Source organism: Catharus ustulatus, chromosome 11 (assembly GCF_009819885.2).
Source record: "Catharus ustulatus isolate bCatUst1 chromosome 11, bCatUst1.pri.v2, whole genome shotgun sequence".
Lineage (NCBI taxonomy): Eukaryota > Metazoa > Chordata > Aves > Passeriformes > Turdidae > Catharus > Catharus ustulatus.
Window position 1 is genome coordinate 17235156 of NC_046231.1, and position 14817 is coordinate 17249972.

The 14817-nt window shown below is 42.5% G+C and overlaps 1 protein-coding gene across 1 annotated transcript in view; it reads left to right on the forward strand.

Annotated features, from left to right (window-relative positions):
- Positions 1-14817, forward strand: part of LOC117001433 (c-Maf inducing protein) — a 128646-nt gene that overhangs the window by 98075 nt on the left and 15754 nt on the right. Inside the window, exons 7-11 of the mRNA XM_033069784.2 lie at positions 1334-1414; positions 4573-4676; positions 5231-5335; positions 6115-6468; positions 13841-13906. Coding sequence (XP_032925675.1) covers positions 1334-1414; positions 4573-4676; positions 5231-5335; positions 6115-6468; positions 13841-13906 — 710 coding nt within the window. The remainder of the gene's footprint in view (positions 1-1333; positions 1415-4572; positions 4677-5230; positions 5336-6114; positions 6469-13840; positions 13907-14817) is intronic.

Sequence of the window (14817 nt, forward strand, 5' to 3'; positions counted from 1 at the left end):
TGTAGTTCTTTGAGCAGGAGGTTTTTTTCTTTAACTTCTTACCTCCTGCTCAGATTGAGTTCAGTTTTTGGTCACCAGGCAATGATACTGAAATGGTGAACACCACCATTATGATAAATACAATGATATGCTTAGCATACCAGACTGTTTTGTCCTGATACTGTGTGAGAGTTAAAATTTTGAGACTCCCACACCTCAGTCTGGGTACAAGAGGTGTCCTACTGCACTCTGTGTTTAGCTAATGCAGAAATCACTGGAAGCAGATGTGTGTAACTCACCCTTGTGGTATTTTGTCATTGGGTAACGGCAGTGGGAAGATCATAAGGACTCGTCCTCTTTTCTGGTAGATCCATGCTTGTGCTGCATTTTATATCTTTTATCCACAAACTTCAGTGTACTTTGGATTGCAGACCTTTTGGATTTAAAAATACTACTTTTCCTTGAGGTCTGTTTGTGTTTTAGTTTCAAGTCTGCTTAAATTTGCTTACTGATGACTGGGTATGCATTTGTCAAATATTCTGAATGCTACTTGTAATTCCCATCCAGAGTTATTCATCAACTGCTTCTTCCTACAGAAATTGAGTCAGGTGACAGAAACTCCTCTGACTTGCATTTTTATAAGCACATCTTAGGTCATCAGTGGCCTCAGACTTGATGCATTTTTATACCTTATTTGGGATTTTTTGCCTTTGCTCTCTCTCAGAGATGGGCACCTAATTGTCTGTAAATGTGTGCAGTGGGATGTGAGTAGCTGCAGGAAGGGAAACAGGTTATGGACTTCCCAGAACAGAAGTGGACAGGGTATTGAGAAGGAGAATTTATCTTCATAATAAACCCTGTCTTGTGCAGGGGTTTGGACCAGATCACTTTCAGATATCTTTCCCAACCTGAATTACTCTTGACTGATACATTATCATTATATATTTCATCCTGTGATGGGAGTGTGGATTGTTGGTACTGTCCGAGATCCACCACGGGTTTTTAACCTGGATCCCAGAAAAAGGAGCTTTGTGGCATTACACTGCCTGTGTGATCATATCTTCCTGTCCCTAGCCCCTTTCCTTCTAAAACTGTTGGCAATAAGACCCCAGAATGGTACATTGCAGTGAGTTTTGGGAAGAATAGGTGACAGGGAAGGGAATTTGCAGTTTGTGAGCTCCCTTGGGAATCTTCTACTAGATGCCAGCAAATCCATAGGAAGGAGCAGTGTTACGAGTACCTTAATCTCAGGAAAGATTAATTTAGCCCTTGGATCTTGTTAATCTTGGGGCAATCCACGTGTGAGGTGTGAAGCAGCTCCCAAAATGTGACCTTGCAGCCTTGCTCCTTGCAGCACTGCCGAGAGCGCCCGCGGTCCATGGTGGTGATCGAGGTCTTCACCCCGGTGGTGCAGAGGATTCTCAAACACAACATGGTGAGTGCCCGTGCCACGGGAGCTCCAGCACTTTGGAGAGGTTTTACTGCCATGCCTTTTGTGATCAGCAGCTGCTCTGCTGCCTGTCATGTGTCTAAATCTGCCCCCCAAAGTGTGAGTGCTGCGTGTAGTTGTGTGTTACTTCATCGGTGCAGAACTAACAAGCTTTCAGTGGGATCCTCAAAAGCATCTAAGCAAAGCCTTTGAGGGGTGTTTCTTTTGGCAGCAGTGCCAGCATATGCAGCTCCAGCTCTCTCCCACCTGGCCCTTGGCTCCTTATTTACTCCCTGCATGCCATCCTTGCAGTTAAAATAGTTTAAAGTCAAATAAATAACAAAAGCAGAATGGGGACTTTGTTCATTTTGAGCTGGAGCCCTCAGTACTTTTTCTTTTCACGTCCTGTGAGTTCTTACCTGGGATTCCTGAATCTCCTTATGCTTTTCTACTGCTGTTCTTCCTTTTCATTACAGGATTTAAGTACTCTGCCGTTTTATGGCTGTTTTTACCTAGGCTTTCTCTCTTCTCATTGCTGATCAATTCCTTGTCAGTGTTTGAAATAAATGCCCTGTTTTGCTTTCCACCCTGCAGATCAGATTCCCCTTCCCCTAACTCTGAAAATATTCTTACATGATCCATATTCCTTTCCTAACAGAGATCTGGGGTACTTACCAGCTCTCCAGCTTTTGTGGCATATTAAATTTCCTGCCAATATTTTTAAGTTACATGAAGAAATTTTACTTCACAATGCAGTGGCAAGGAATAACAAATGAATAAAATAAAATATTTAAGGTAGTTGATTTGGTTGTGGTCTCAAGGATGAATCTCTGTAACTTCATAATCAACTTCTTTTTCACTAACATATAATTTTAGAGACCATCCATTGTCATGCTGTGATTAGCATGAACCCAGTAGAAAACAGTTCATATTTCTTATTTTTCCAATCTTATTATTTAACTCCCTGAGTTTACAGAACTAAGTAAAAAGAAAGCCCAAGATGGCAAAAAGGTCATATTCCTGGCTCTGTGCCAGCACACTGCAGACATGTAAACATTTTTGAATATTCTGTAGTGTTCAGTGAAATATTCTGTAAATGTTATTCTTGGATTCCAAACTGATTTTTAAAAAGCATCCAGAGCTCTTGAGGGGTCTCAAATAAAATCTAAATGCATAGTGTAATGCTTGTATTTGGTTAGCTTCAGAGAATTGGGTATATTTACCATACTTAACATTTGCAGATTGAAAATCAACATGTCTGTACCGCAGTGTGTAGTCAGAGAATTTATGGTGTCAGGTATTAATTGGAGTGGATTTGGGCACTTTACCACTCTCTGGGGACTTCTGTACTGAATAGTGCTTTAGAGAATGTGTGTGTGTGTGTGTGCACATAAATAAAGTTACTCTTTAGGAGGACACTAAACTTCGTCACCACAGGAGGCCCCGTGCAGTCCTTGGGGCAGGAGCCTGAGCTGGCTCTTCCCACCTTTCCTCCAGTTTGTTCTGTGGCTTTTGAAAATTGCCAACAAATTTGCTGAACAGTTTTCTACCTATGAAATGGGGAAAGAGTGTCTCCTTTATCTCTGATTGGACTGGAGACTGTTGTGTGCTGAGTTGTTTGAGTGCTCAGCAACCTCCCAAACCTTTGGGTTTTAGCTGTTTGTAGGGTCAGCCCAAATGTTTGAATGTAAGCCCTCCTTTCTTTTATTCTTAAACTTTTTTTTAATTTTTATTTTTTTTGGCAAACAGTATTGGTGGTGTGTGTTGTTCTGTGCTTGCTATGTGATAGGGAATTACGTTAAATCTAGGGAGATACTTTATTTTACAGAGGTCAGCAATGATCTCTTGGACTTTGATCTAAATTTCAGTTAGGACACCTAGACAGGTTGAAAACTTTCATAAGCAAATTGCAATTGCAAAAATGTCTTGCAAGGCATGTTCATGAAATTAGTCAAGTGTTCTATGAAGGTCTGTGTGGTTCTTTGTGGTCTCCTGCCCTTGCATCAAGTATGTTTGCACCTGCCAGAGGAGCTGTTGAAATTTAGTGATGTTAATTGTAAGGATGTGGAATTGCCCACAGTCCCTTTCTGTGACCGGGCATCCATTCAGTACCAGCAGAGAGACACTTAGGGCTTGAAGGAGACATTGTTCAGCCTTAGCTTGTGTTCACATTTTTGCTCATTTTCTCTGGCTATAAAATTTACCAGTTATTAATACAGGTTGTGCTATAGAAGTGCCTGAAACCAAAATGAGTTAACAGAAGGTTTCAGTGCTCTGGGAGTTTATTTTACAGACCACCACTAGTTCATTACCATTTGTGGCATTTCTTTTACATTTCAGTTGCCATGTATTTTTTTCAGGATGACTTCCACAGGCAGCTGCTGGAAGAGTAGCTGGGAGTGCCTGTTTGTCCTCAGTGGACCTTGTTCCCCACTTGGAAATTCAACTCTGTAGTTCTGCAACACCTGTGTAATAAGGTTACACCTGTGTAAATGTGAGGAAATGTGCTGTGGAATAACACTCACCAGACAGCAGAATTTATTCCTTTCACTTCTAAAAATAGCAGGTGATGTGAGGAGATGCAGGATTTCAGTTAGCAGGTGCCTGTCTGACTGCAGGATTTAAAGAAAGTGACTCTTGAGCTCACCTGTCAAATTCACAGTGCAGCTGGAGTAAAATCCCTGGAGAAAAAAGGATCTCTGGTTGTGTACTTGATTGCTTATTGATAGCATGTCAAAATGATTTTCTCTAAAACCAGAATAGATGCCATACATGGAAATATAATATTTTTTTTGAGTTTTATTTCTAAAAATATGTAGTTAGGAGTAGAAGCAAAAGCACAGAACAAAAAATGTATTTCAAAATCAAAATACTAAGTGAAAAGTGCAACACAAATATAAGTGTAGGTGAGATTTTTTGGGTGTTTAGTTGTTTGTTTCATTATTCAGAACTTTGTTTTCCAAGTGGATATAAAGAAAAGAAGAGATTGGAAATGCTGTCATTAGTGGGAAGAACATTACTGCAGTGTGCAGAGATGCTCTTCTCTTGAAGCTTGTCAGCATAATAGCAGTGTGAATTCAGTTGTGTTTGAGCTGGTTTCTTTTGAAAACCCACAGTTTTGATGTACATTCACCATCTTCACCGAGTCTCTCCTTCTTGGACAGGATTTTGGGAAGTGCCCTCGGTTGCGGCTCTTTACTCAGGAGTACATTCTGTCTTTGAATGAGCTGAATGCTGGAATGGAGGTGGTGAAGAAGTTTATTCACAGGTTAGCTACATTTAATTTATGGTGTATTTCCAATCCTGTGTCCATGCTTTGGTGTGTTACTTCTCCTTGCCCTGCTTTTCTGGCTGTTAACAGTAGCTGCTGCTCTTTGGTACTGGCAAGCAGCAAATAAATAGAGTCCATCAGGCACTGTTGCTGAAGTTTCTTTTTAAAAATGCTAATTTTCAGATAAGGCTGGGGTTTCCTGCCTACTTCCACACTGCAAGCAAATGGACTTTGCTGTGCACATGTTCTTCATATACATTTAGACTCAAAGTCTCTGCAGAATGATTCAAATTAACGTTCAAGCTCATAATGCTCTCTCAAGTGTGAGATTCTGGGAGGACTTTAGGAACACCACATCAATTAAATAGATGATTTGTCTTACCCTTGTTCATAAGTAGGGCCATTGGATTTACAGGGTTAAAGTATCTCTCTTTTATGGCCCTTCTGGAGATGCCCCAAGGATGCCTATCCAGGTGTGTCCCCTCATTCTGACTGGTTTTGCCCACAGAAATCTCCCTGGCAATGATACAATCATGTTTTTTCTTTTTCAGCATGCATGGTCCAACAGGACAATGCCCACATCCCAGGGTCCTGCCAAATCTCGTAGCTGTCTGCTTAGCTGCCATTTATTCCTGTTACGAGGAATTTATCAACAGGTCAGTATGAATTCCCAACTGAGCACGTGTCACTCCCTTCCAAACCTGCACTGCTAAACATGATCAGCGTGAGATGGGTGAGCCAGAAAACCTGAAAGAAGCTGAACCTTCATTCCCTGGTACTCACCAAGGGAGGGATGAAAGGCAAGGGTGAGACCTTGAGGACAGGGTTGTGTGTAAATCCCTGTGTATCTGCAGCTTTGAACCCGAGCTGGTTGCACAACGCCGTCTCAGTTATTGTGGAAAATCTGATTCCTCACTTGCCGCAAAATAGACACCGCAGTTCTTGACACACGAGCCAGTTTCCAGTAGACACTGAGGGTTCCCCTCTGCTGTGTTTCCTGTTTGTTTATGCCTATCTGACTTTCCTCGTGGCAGAGCACGGACAGGGGCTGCTCAGTGTCCAACACAAATTCCAGACACGAGGGCTGCAGACAAATGTCTGGGCATGTACTATAGCCAGATACATACTTGGGCATGGATTCTGTTACAGCTTTGCACAACTTGGACAGGAAAGTTCACCTTTAGACTAAACTGGTCTGTCAATTAGAGTAATGAAAAGCTCAAATCTTTGACAAAGAGGGGATGCAGAGCAGTCCTATTGGAGCCTTTTAATGTTTTTAATTGATTTGAGTAATCCGATTGCACAGAAGAAAGCCATCCGGTGGGCTGGAGTGGGAAATTGCAAAAAATTGTGGCTTCTCATTGTTGCACTCTCTCTGCCTCTCTCTGCTGGTCTGTCTGTCTACTGAAATTATTTGTCTCTTTTTAACATTCAGCCGGGACAATTCGCCAAGCCTGAAGGAAATTCGGAATGGCTGCCAGCAGCAGTGCGACCGAAAGCCCAACCTCCCCCTCCGCCTTCTTCACACGAGTCCTGACCTGGTCTCTCAGGAGGCCACCTTGACTGAATCCCGCCTCAAACCAGTTATTGTCACTTCCAACGAGATCCACGTGGAAGTGGAGCGCAACAACACGGCCAACCAGAAGATGACAGCTGGTGTGGGCAACGACAGCGAGCCCAACCTGATCGACTGCCTGATGGTCAGCCCCACCTGCAGCACCATGAGCATCGAGCTCAGTGCCCAGGCTGACAGGATCCTGGGCTGCTACGTGGAAATACTCAAGATGCTGTGAGTGGTGAAGCTGTTTTGAGCAGCTTTTAGAACAATGTTGTCTTAGCAATGGGGGAGTTTTTCCCCACAGGCCTGTTGTCTTCAACATCTGTGGCTAGCCAGCACATGGTTATAAATCTTAGCTCCAGATCTGGAGAGTCCAGCCTTTGAAAGAGGCATCTGGCACTGCCAAGATCTTCTAAAAATAGCATTAGGAAGATGAAAATGGAAAGCTTATTTGTACAGTGAGCCTCAGGCATTTTACAGAAGACAGGATGTTGGTGCCAGTGGTTTCTGTTTTTGTTCTTGCTCACCAAAAATAAATAAAAATATCCATTTGTCTCCTCCAGGGCTCTTGGGATTGCCAGAGACAGAGCTAGAAAAGGCAGGATTGTGCTAGGTTCAGTGCTTGTGCAGTGATAGGCAGCACCACTGCTTTGACTTTAGCAGGATTTGGATATGGTTATTGTTGTTCACTTAGGTGTTCTTCCTTCATCTGCTTGTAGAAGTTTTATGACTTATTCAGCTTTGCTGGTATTAGAGTGGATCTCTGTCCAGTTGCTTTGGTACAGTGGATCTGTATAGGCCCCAGGTGTTCAAATAGTCTTCACCACAAAATGGTGGGAAGGTGATTCCTGGCAGGCAAATCATCTAAATATCTTAAACAGGAAGTATAAAGGAAAATGTTCTTCAGGAAAAGCTTGGTTTTCTCTGGATAAATGAAAGGAAGAACAGGAAGGTTGGGCTGCAAAATGGAGCTGGTAATTACGTGCAGTAAAACATCTTTGTTGACTTTGACAGCTAGCTCTGATACTGAGTTGCAGTATTTTTTGTGGGAAACTGTTAAACTTCTACATTAATTAATTTTAAACAGTGTAAGGCTTAATGAAGTCATAGTTGAACTTTTTAGAATCCAAGACATGGTGGGTGAAATCTGGACTCTCTGTAAACCATGAGCAAATGCCTACACTGCAGACAAATGTACATCTGGGGGTACACTCTCAAGGAATAAAACCAAGTCAAACTGCTGTGATGGAGGACTTTGTGAAGGTTTTGTCCCACAATTTTTTTTTTCAAAATACATAGTACAAATTTGCAGCATCACTCTTCCATTTACTGCACAGCTGACTCGCAATTACTTAAGCACTCATTCAAAACTGGAGACAGGACAAGTGAATACCAGATACTGTTCCCATTAGATTCTTGAGCAGGAAGTTACTGTGAAGGCTAATTTTGAATATTTTTTTCCCTGTGGCCTAGGTTCTTCTGCCTTTAAAAATGATTGCGTTAAAAAAGCGCAGCATGTGTTTGCTTCTAAGTGTCCACGCACCCAGGTGCTACATTAAACACGTCGTGTATTTATTCCTGTCCCCTTGACTCTCCCTGTTTTCCATAAACACTGAGCACTCTCCCAGTCCTGATGCTGGTTTGGATGCTGACTCACTAAGCATTGACGGTTTTGGTTTCATCATGCAGCTGACACACACTTATAAACAAATTCACAAATGGGCATGTTCTTCCTCACAGTCTCTCCACTTTTAAACATTTGATATGCCAGGTCCCAATTTCCATTTAATTTGCTACACAAAGAACCCATTTCACTCCATACCTTAAAATAATCTATTTTGTTGATGCGTTTCCTGTTATTTTAAGAAGGAAGTTGTTCAGCAGCGATGAAAATGGGAATGTGTTACTCTTAGTGGTGTTGTAGGTGTGGGGCAGCTTTGGGCCCTTTTTCTGCTTGTACAACAGGAGTTCTGAAAGGTGAAACCCACAGGATATGCACAGTGAGGGATCAGTGATAAAAAACCAGTGATAAAAACTGGTGCAGCTCTCCTCAGAGTGACCTGCCAGAACCTGCACCCTGCTTGGGAAACCACAGCTGTGAGAATATAGGGCAGCTCCTAAGGCAGAGCTGTGGCTGTAGCTGCACTCATTTGAGTTCCCTTCTATTCCTGGTCATCCCTTGATTTTTTGGGTGCCTGAAAGCAAGTAATGCAGAACCTGCTCCTGATGCTGCCACTGGCTCACTGGGGGTTCTAGATAAGTCACTTTTAAATGCCTCATTTTCCTTATTTGTAAAATACTGGTAAAGATTTGCAATGTTGTTTTTAAATGCTGAAAACAGTGATGGAAAAGCATTCTGGAAGGGCTTGTAGTTATTACCAAAAATACAAGATAATGCTGTTGTGATGCTGATTACTTTCATGCTCTAACTCTTCTTGAACAAAGGGTTTCTGTTGCATGAAATACTATTACTGTACTTTGAGAATCTGAGAACATGAAGAAAGAGAATGGAAGAACATGCCAGTAGGAAGAAAACATTAATTATAAAACAACTGCTATCCAGGAGCTGAGCTCTCAGCAGGAATTCAGTGAAATAATGTTCTTATTTATAACAGTGGTAAGCCAAACATAAATAAGTTGCTTAGCATTGAGTTTGATTGTTCTTTTAGGTGTTTGACTCAGTATCATCATCAAAACAAGAGAGTCACCAGCGATGATATCTTTTTTACATAATTAACTTAGGGCAGCAGGGAGTAATTTATTTAGGCAAATTTTAATTATTGGAAGTCTAGCAAATAAAAATTCTCAACAGTACCTTCAACAGAGGACATCTTATTGTTCACCTAACTCTTACACAGTGCTTACTTTTTGGGGGAAACACTGACTTGTAATATGGATGAAGGTGTTATTTACCGATCATTGTAATACTTCACTTTTTGCACAGAAAGCTCAAAGTGCAGTTTAGAAAGTTTGTCTGTGGGGCTCTTTCAGCACCTAGAACATCTTTGACCCTTTTTCTAATGTTGTTGAGTAACAAAACCCAACTATTGCCTACTAAAGGAAAATAGAAAATCATGATTTTAAAGATGTTGGCAGATGTCCCAAAGTCTGGGCAGATTTTAAAGGAGACACAGTCTCTAGGGTAGCATAGTATTTTGGTCCTGCACCCTAAAGTGGATCAAACTTCTGTGTCAATATTCTGTAACTCACTCTGGACTCTGATAGTGTTACTGACATCAACCAATGCCTCCTGAATGCTACGAGTCTTAAACTGGTGTGTAGAAAATGCAGTAAGTTCATTGAAAAAGTTCTGCTGATCATATTAAATTAGAGGCTCTGAGAGCAGCTCAGCGTTGCCCAGCTCCTACTTGCATGTTAATGTTTCCATGCATTTGGGAATGTCTTGTACAGCCAACTTTGTGCTTGAACAGGACAACCATGGTTAGAGAAAGTTGCAGTAGAAGGAGCCATGTGCTCACTCCTTAGGCTGGAGAACTTCAAAGTTTTCTTTCACCTGAACCACCCCACTGGTTCCAGAGGGTGGGGAGACACTTAAACTCTCTCTGCAGTGAAATCTGGGTCACCAAATAGCAAGGTCAGCTGGTTGTGAGAGCAGACCCCTCTTGGGGAAGCTCTGTTGGTGTTGTACCATAAACTGTTGCCCTTTGTCTGTGTTATTCTTTGTTTCCATGGCTGCCTGTAGTGGCAAGGGTCTGTCCAGATGTCCAGACACTTGTACCCCTCTCTGGGGCCAGTGTCACAACCTGCTTTGGGCAAGCTTGTGTTGCTGTTTCCTGATGCTTCCATGCCAACTGTGAGCAGTGGAACCCATTTCTCTTCTCAGCAGTCAGGCCAGAACCTTTCTAGGGTCTTTCAGTGGTGCTTAATTTTCTTCTTTTGAAAAAGCCAAACAAGCCTGTCTCAAAAGAAGGCTGAGCATGAAAAGGCACCTCACTGTTTTGCACATAGCAGGTTTTGTGCCTTGTATTGACAAGGGCTCTGATGAGGCTTTTTCTCATCCTGTCCTGGCACCCTGAGCTAAGCCTTACATCATACGATTCAGGGAGTTGAACCTGGAGCCTGGGGAAGAAGGGATCAGGTACAAGTCTGGGGTTATGGTCATATTATCTGACAACAGATAACCTTGTCAATCTGCTCAGCCTGGAGAACAAGCTGCTTCCAAGTAGTTGCTCTTGTCTCTTCATTATCCTCCAAAGCCCAAGGACTTGGGGCTTGCGGTGTCTCCGAGATGAGAGCCACAGCTCTCCAAACACAAGCACCCTCTGGAGCTTCCCCTGGCTGCTCTGCATTCCCCAATAGGTCAGTGGCATGCTCTGAATATCCCAAGTGGATTATCCTATGTCATGTTTATCGAGGTTGCCCTGGGCTGCTCGTGTGTTTTGGATTGTTTGTGCCGCACATGACATGCGGGCAGGTTTTCATTTTGGTGAAAGGTGATCCCAGGGAAGGAAAATGTATTATGTTGGCAGGCCAAAAGCGATGATGGCCCCGAGGCAAAGTCACTGCAGTCAGGGATTATTTAATTAATATGATTGTTCTGTGCCCTGGCCAGGCCCCTAGGACAGGTTTGGGGTGGGGCTGTGTGCAGTGGCAGGTGATGGCTCTGATCTGTCACCAGCTGGCTCCGCGACCCCCACGGAACCCGCAGCTCAGACTGCAGCCTGGCTGCCCTGCTGCTCACCTAGAATTGCAAATCCTGCAAAAACCAGAGCCAGGGAATTGTTCTCCCCCTTTTGTACAACCAGTCTGGGATTTGAGCTGTGTGGTGAGTGTTGAGCCCAGCGCCCTTTGAAGAGCTGGGAAGGGAGTTTGTCACAGGCGCTGTCCCAGGATCTCCCTGCAGCTCTGGGCTCCCTCCTTCTGCTGGCCCAGCCTCTTTGTCTGGCTCATTGCAGTGGTTGTTAACTGCAGCCAGAACTAATCCATCTCCCTTTCTTTCCCTGCTTCAAACACTTCTGTCTTGTGTTGGAGCTTTGAATGGGCTGAGGAAAAAAAAAAAAAAGGAAAAAGGCAACTGTCTGAAATGAAAGAAGAGTGCAGATGAGATGAGCATAGACAGAAGGAAAATGTTGTTGAAAAGGGACTAGGTGGGAGGAAGAGAAACACCGTAGGCTTTTAATAAGTAGTTTAGTTTTATTCTTGTGCTGTGTTTGTTTCATGTTTCCTAGCTCAGATTGAAGGGATTACAGGCTGTGCAGATTTTATGTTCAGGTCCCATTTACGTGACCAAATTTATATATTTCAATAGGAGATTGAATAGGTTTCCTTCCTTTCTTTCTTCCTTCTCCTCCTGGGGAAGCAGGCTGATTTATTTTCATTGCCCTCTCTCAGACCTGCCCTGCTCCCCAGCTTTGAGAAAAGTCAGAGTGATACTGTCCCATTCTGTCTGCAGTTTCATTCTATTACAAAACAACTTTTTTCTTACTCTTGCAATTTCCTTTGAAGCTCAGCCATGAAAAATTGATTGGTTCATATTATTAGTAATCACAACTCTCCAGATTGCTCAAGAAGAAACTTCAGTGGTGTAACACTTAGCCTGAGATGTCTTTCACAGGAGCTAAGCCTCAAAGTGGGTCTCAGTTTTTAACCTTCTGTTAGAAAAGATTTGTAGGCGCTATATCTTATGTGATATGAAACACCTTTAACACCTCAGAATTTTCTAACTCAGCATTTTGACTTCCGAGTCTCCTGTGCTCAAAAATCTGCTTTTAGAGTTGTTTGTATCTACCAATAAAAATGTGTTGGTTTTAGAATAAAATCAGCTAGGAATTTCTAGAGGGTATGCATATTTAAATAAAATAAAATGTCAGGACCGTGTTCTCACACCTGACAAATGTGGCGAGACCTGTGGCACTTCTCAGGGCTGCAGCTATAGATAGGTTGCATCAGCTCTCTCCTACAGAGACCTGGTATTTAAACAAGAGACTTCAGCTGAACCTGAACACAGGCCAGAGTTCTGTCTCACTGACCCATTCAATGTGTCTGTAGGTCAGAAACAATGAATAATCTGGTAGATAGGTTTAATTAATCAAAGCTTTAAACCCAGAAAGCTCATCTTAGAGATGCTGTGTCAGAGGTTTCCTTGCCTTGCCTGTCAGTTTATATGACAAGCCCCATCCTCAGGTGTGTCATGATACTCACTTTGCACTGACTAAATGGAAAAACAACCCCTGTAATGAAGTCCTGCTTCATGTCTTGCTGTTCTGAGACATTAAACAGAGTTGATCATCTTCCTTATTTGTTCAGTGGCTAAGCAGGTGAGGGACTTTTTGTCTCTGGAAAGAACCTTATGAATAGGTGATCACAAAGTGCTGTTGCTGCCGCTGACTCACTTCAGGTTTGTGAGGCGCCCTTTGTCTCAGAATTGCCCCTAGTTCAGACCTGAGAACAGAATTTCTCATGGGAGAGACAATTAGGTTCTCTGGCTTCTAGCACAGCTGGCATGGGCACAAGGTTTCTTTTCTTGATTACTGTAATTTCACATGTACTCTTCTGGTTTTTACTACACTAAACTGCTTTCAGGTCACAGTGGTCCTCATGGGTTGGTTGCTTGCATGACATATCACACATTTGTGTAACCTGAGCTCATACTGCTCTTGGGCAAGTGATAACTGCTTCCCTGGTTGATTTGTATATCAAGTAAAACTTCTCTGCGGGTTGCTACTTAAGAGTACCCTGCTCATGCATTAATTTATTTTTTTTTCTGTGGATAGTGCAACATCATGTGTGGTACTAGTTTATGGACATTTCTGGTTTATGTGGTTCCAAAGATGGACGAGGCTTTTGGAAATGCATCAATCTTCAGTTTCTCTGAGCTAGAAATTTCCCTTTGCAAAATTGCATTCTTTTGGAACAGTTCCTGTGCATATGTTGTCTGTCTGTAATGCTATCAGTAGATACTGTCCATTTGAGAACGTTACACTTCGTTCCTTCCCAAAGACACACCACACTTCTGTGCCAAGTTTCCAGTAAGCTGCAGCCAATACTCTGGTTTTTAACACTGAAATCCAAAAGGTAGCAGCACTAAGAGGAGGTGGCAGGCTCTTCTATGTTATTTCTACAGACATCCCCAGGTGTTTCAGTCCATGTGAGATTCATTTCTGTGTGTACTCACTGTTACTATTGGTACTGAGAGCCGGGTCTGGCTGGTGGGTTTTGTGTCAGAAATGGATTTGGGAGTATCTTTGTTTTTACACATGGGCTTATGTCTTAGAGCAAAGAAAATTTCCAGTTAAATGTAGAGAAGAGCTTTAAATAGCAGTGGCCTGGTAATTGCTCTACCAGCTTAGATGAAAGTATTGCTTAGTGATTAAATGTCAACAGGTTTCATAAACAGCAAATGTCTTTAAGTTGACATAAAGAAGGCCTCTCTGGAGGTCGCTGTAAATACCAGATTTATTGTGCCTCAATGGAGAGTATGCTGAAAATGGAAAGGGAAATGTCACTGTAGATTTTGAGAGTGCTTCAGTAAACCAGAAAGGTTGTTGGTGCCCACAGTAAAAAGCTTTTAACTCCTTTAACTAACTGTTGGCAGAGCATAATTAAAACCTGGTAACCTATTAACAAAATGTTCATTTTGCAGGTCAGACTATGATGACTGGAGACCAGCCCTGGCCAGCTTGCTTCAACCTATCCCGTTTCCCAAGGAGTGAGTCTGCACTGTCTTACTATTTACTGGCTTGTTCTTGTTACTGGCTTTTTTATGGTGAAATATACGTCAAGTAAAAAGTGATGGCAATAGGAGCTTTGTGCCTCTAGTATTGATTTAGAAACTGAAGTTGATTTTGACTGATGCAGAGGGATGTGAAGACCTCCCCATATTCAGCTTCCTTCCCCATTTCTCTCAGATGATCCTGAAAAGAAATCTGGTTAACTAGAGACAGGCAGACAGGAAGGGAAGGAAAGCTGGTGAGGAGGAGAGCAAAGTGAGAAATTGAGTGGAGGAGGATGATTTACTGGCGTCACAGAGACTCCTGTCATTTGTATTTTGCATTAAATGAAGAAGCTGCCCTACGGATCAGCCGAGCTCCCTCGGAAACCTATTAATGAACAGTGGTGTTTATAAAGTGCAGACCTCCACGGACAAAAATTACAACCTGTAATTGTACAATTTGCTGGCTTATCACATCCCCTAATGACCTGATGTCTTGAATCACAGAGGTCTAATCCTCCATGCCAGGTTACCTGGGCTACAGTGAGGGCTTGGAGATAGGTAACAGAGACATCATTACCTAAGTCAAACGTGAGTCTTGGGGGAGCTGTAAACCATACCATGATGTAAGGCACTTCCCAAAATGACCATTAATTGCTTTACTGATGTATGAGGCTAATTAGCTGCGACCATATCCTAATTACATTGCAATTAAAGAATACACCTGGCTCTTGGAGGTAGGCAAAACTCTGTTTGTAATTACATAATGGTATTGTAAGTCCTTTACTTTCTTCTTACCCAAAGCTCCCACTGATGTTAGTCAAAGCCTTGTCTGAGACAGGCTCAAGAAAAGCTACAAGATTTTGTCCAAGTAATTTTCCCTCTAGGTTAATGAAAGAGGCTTTATC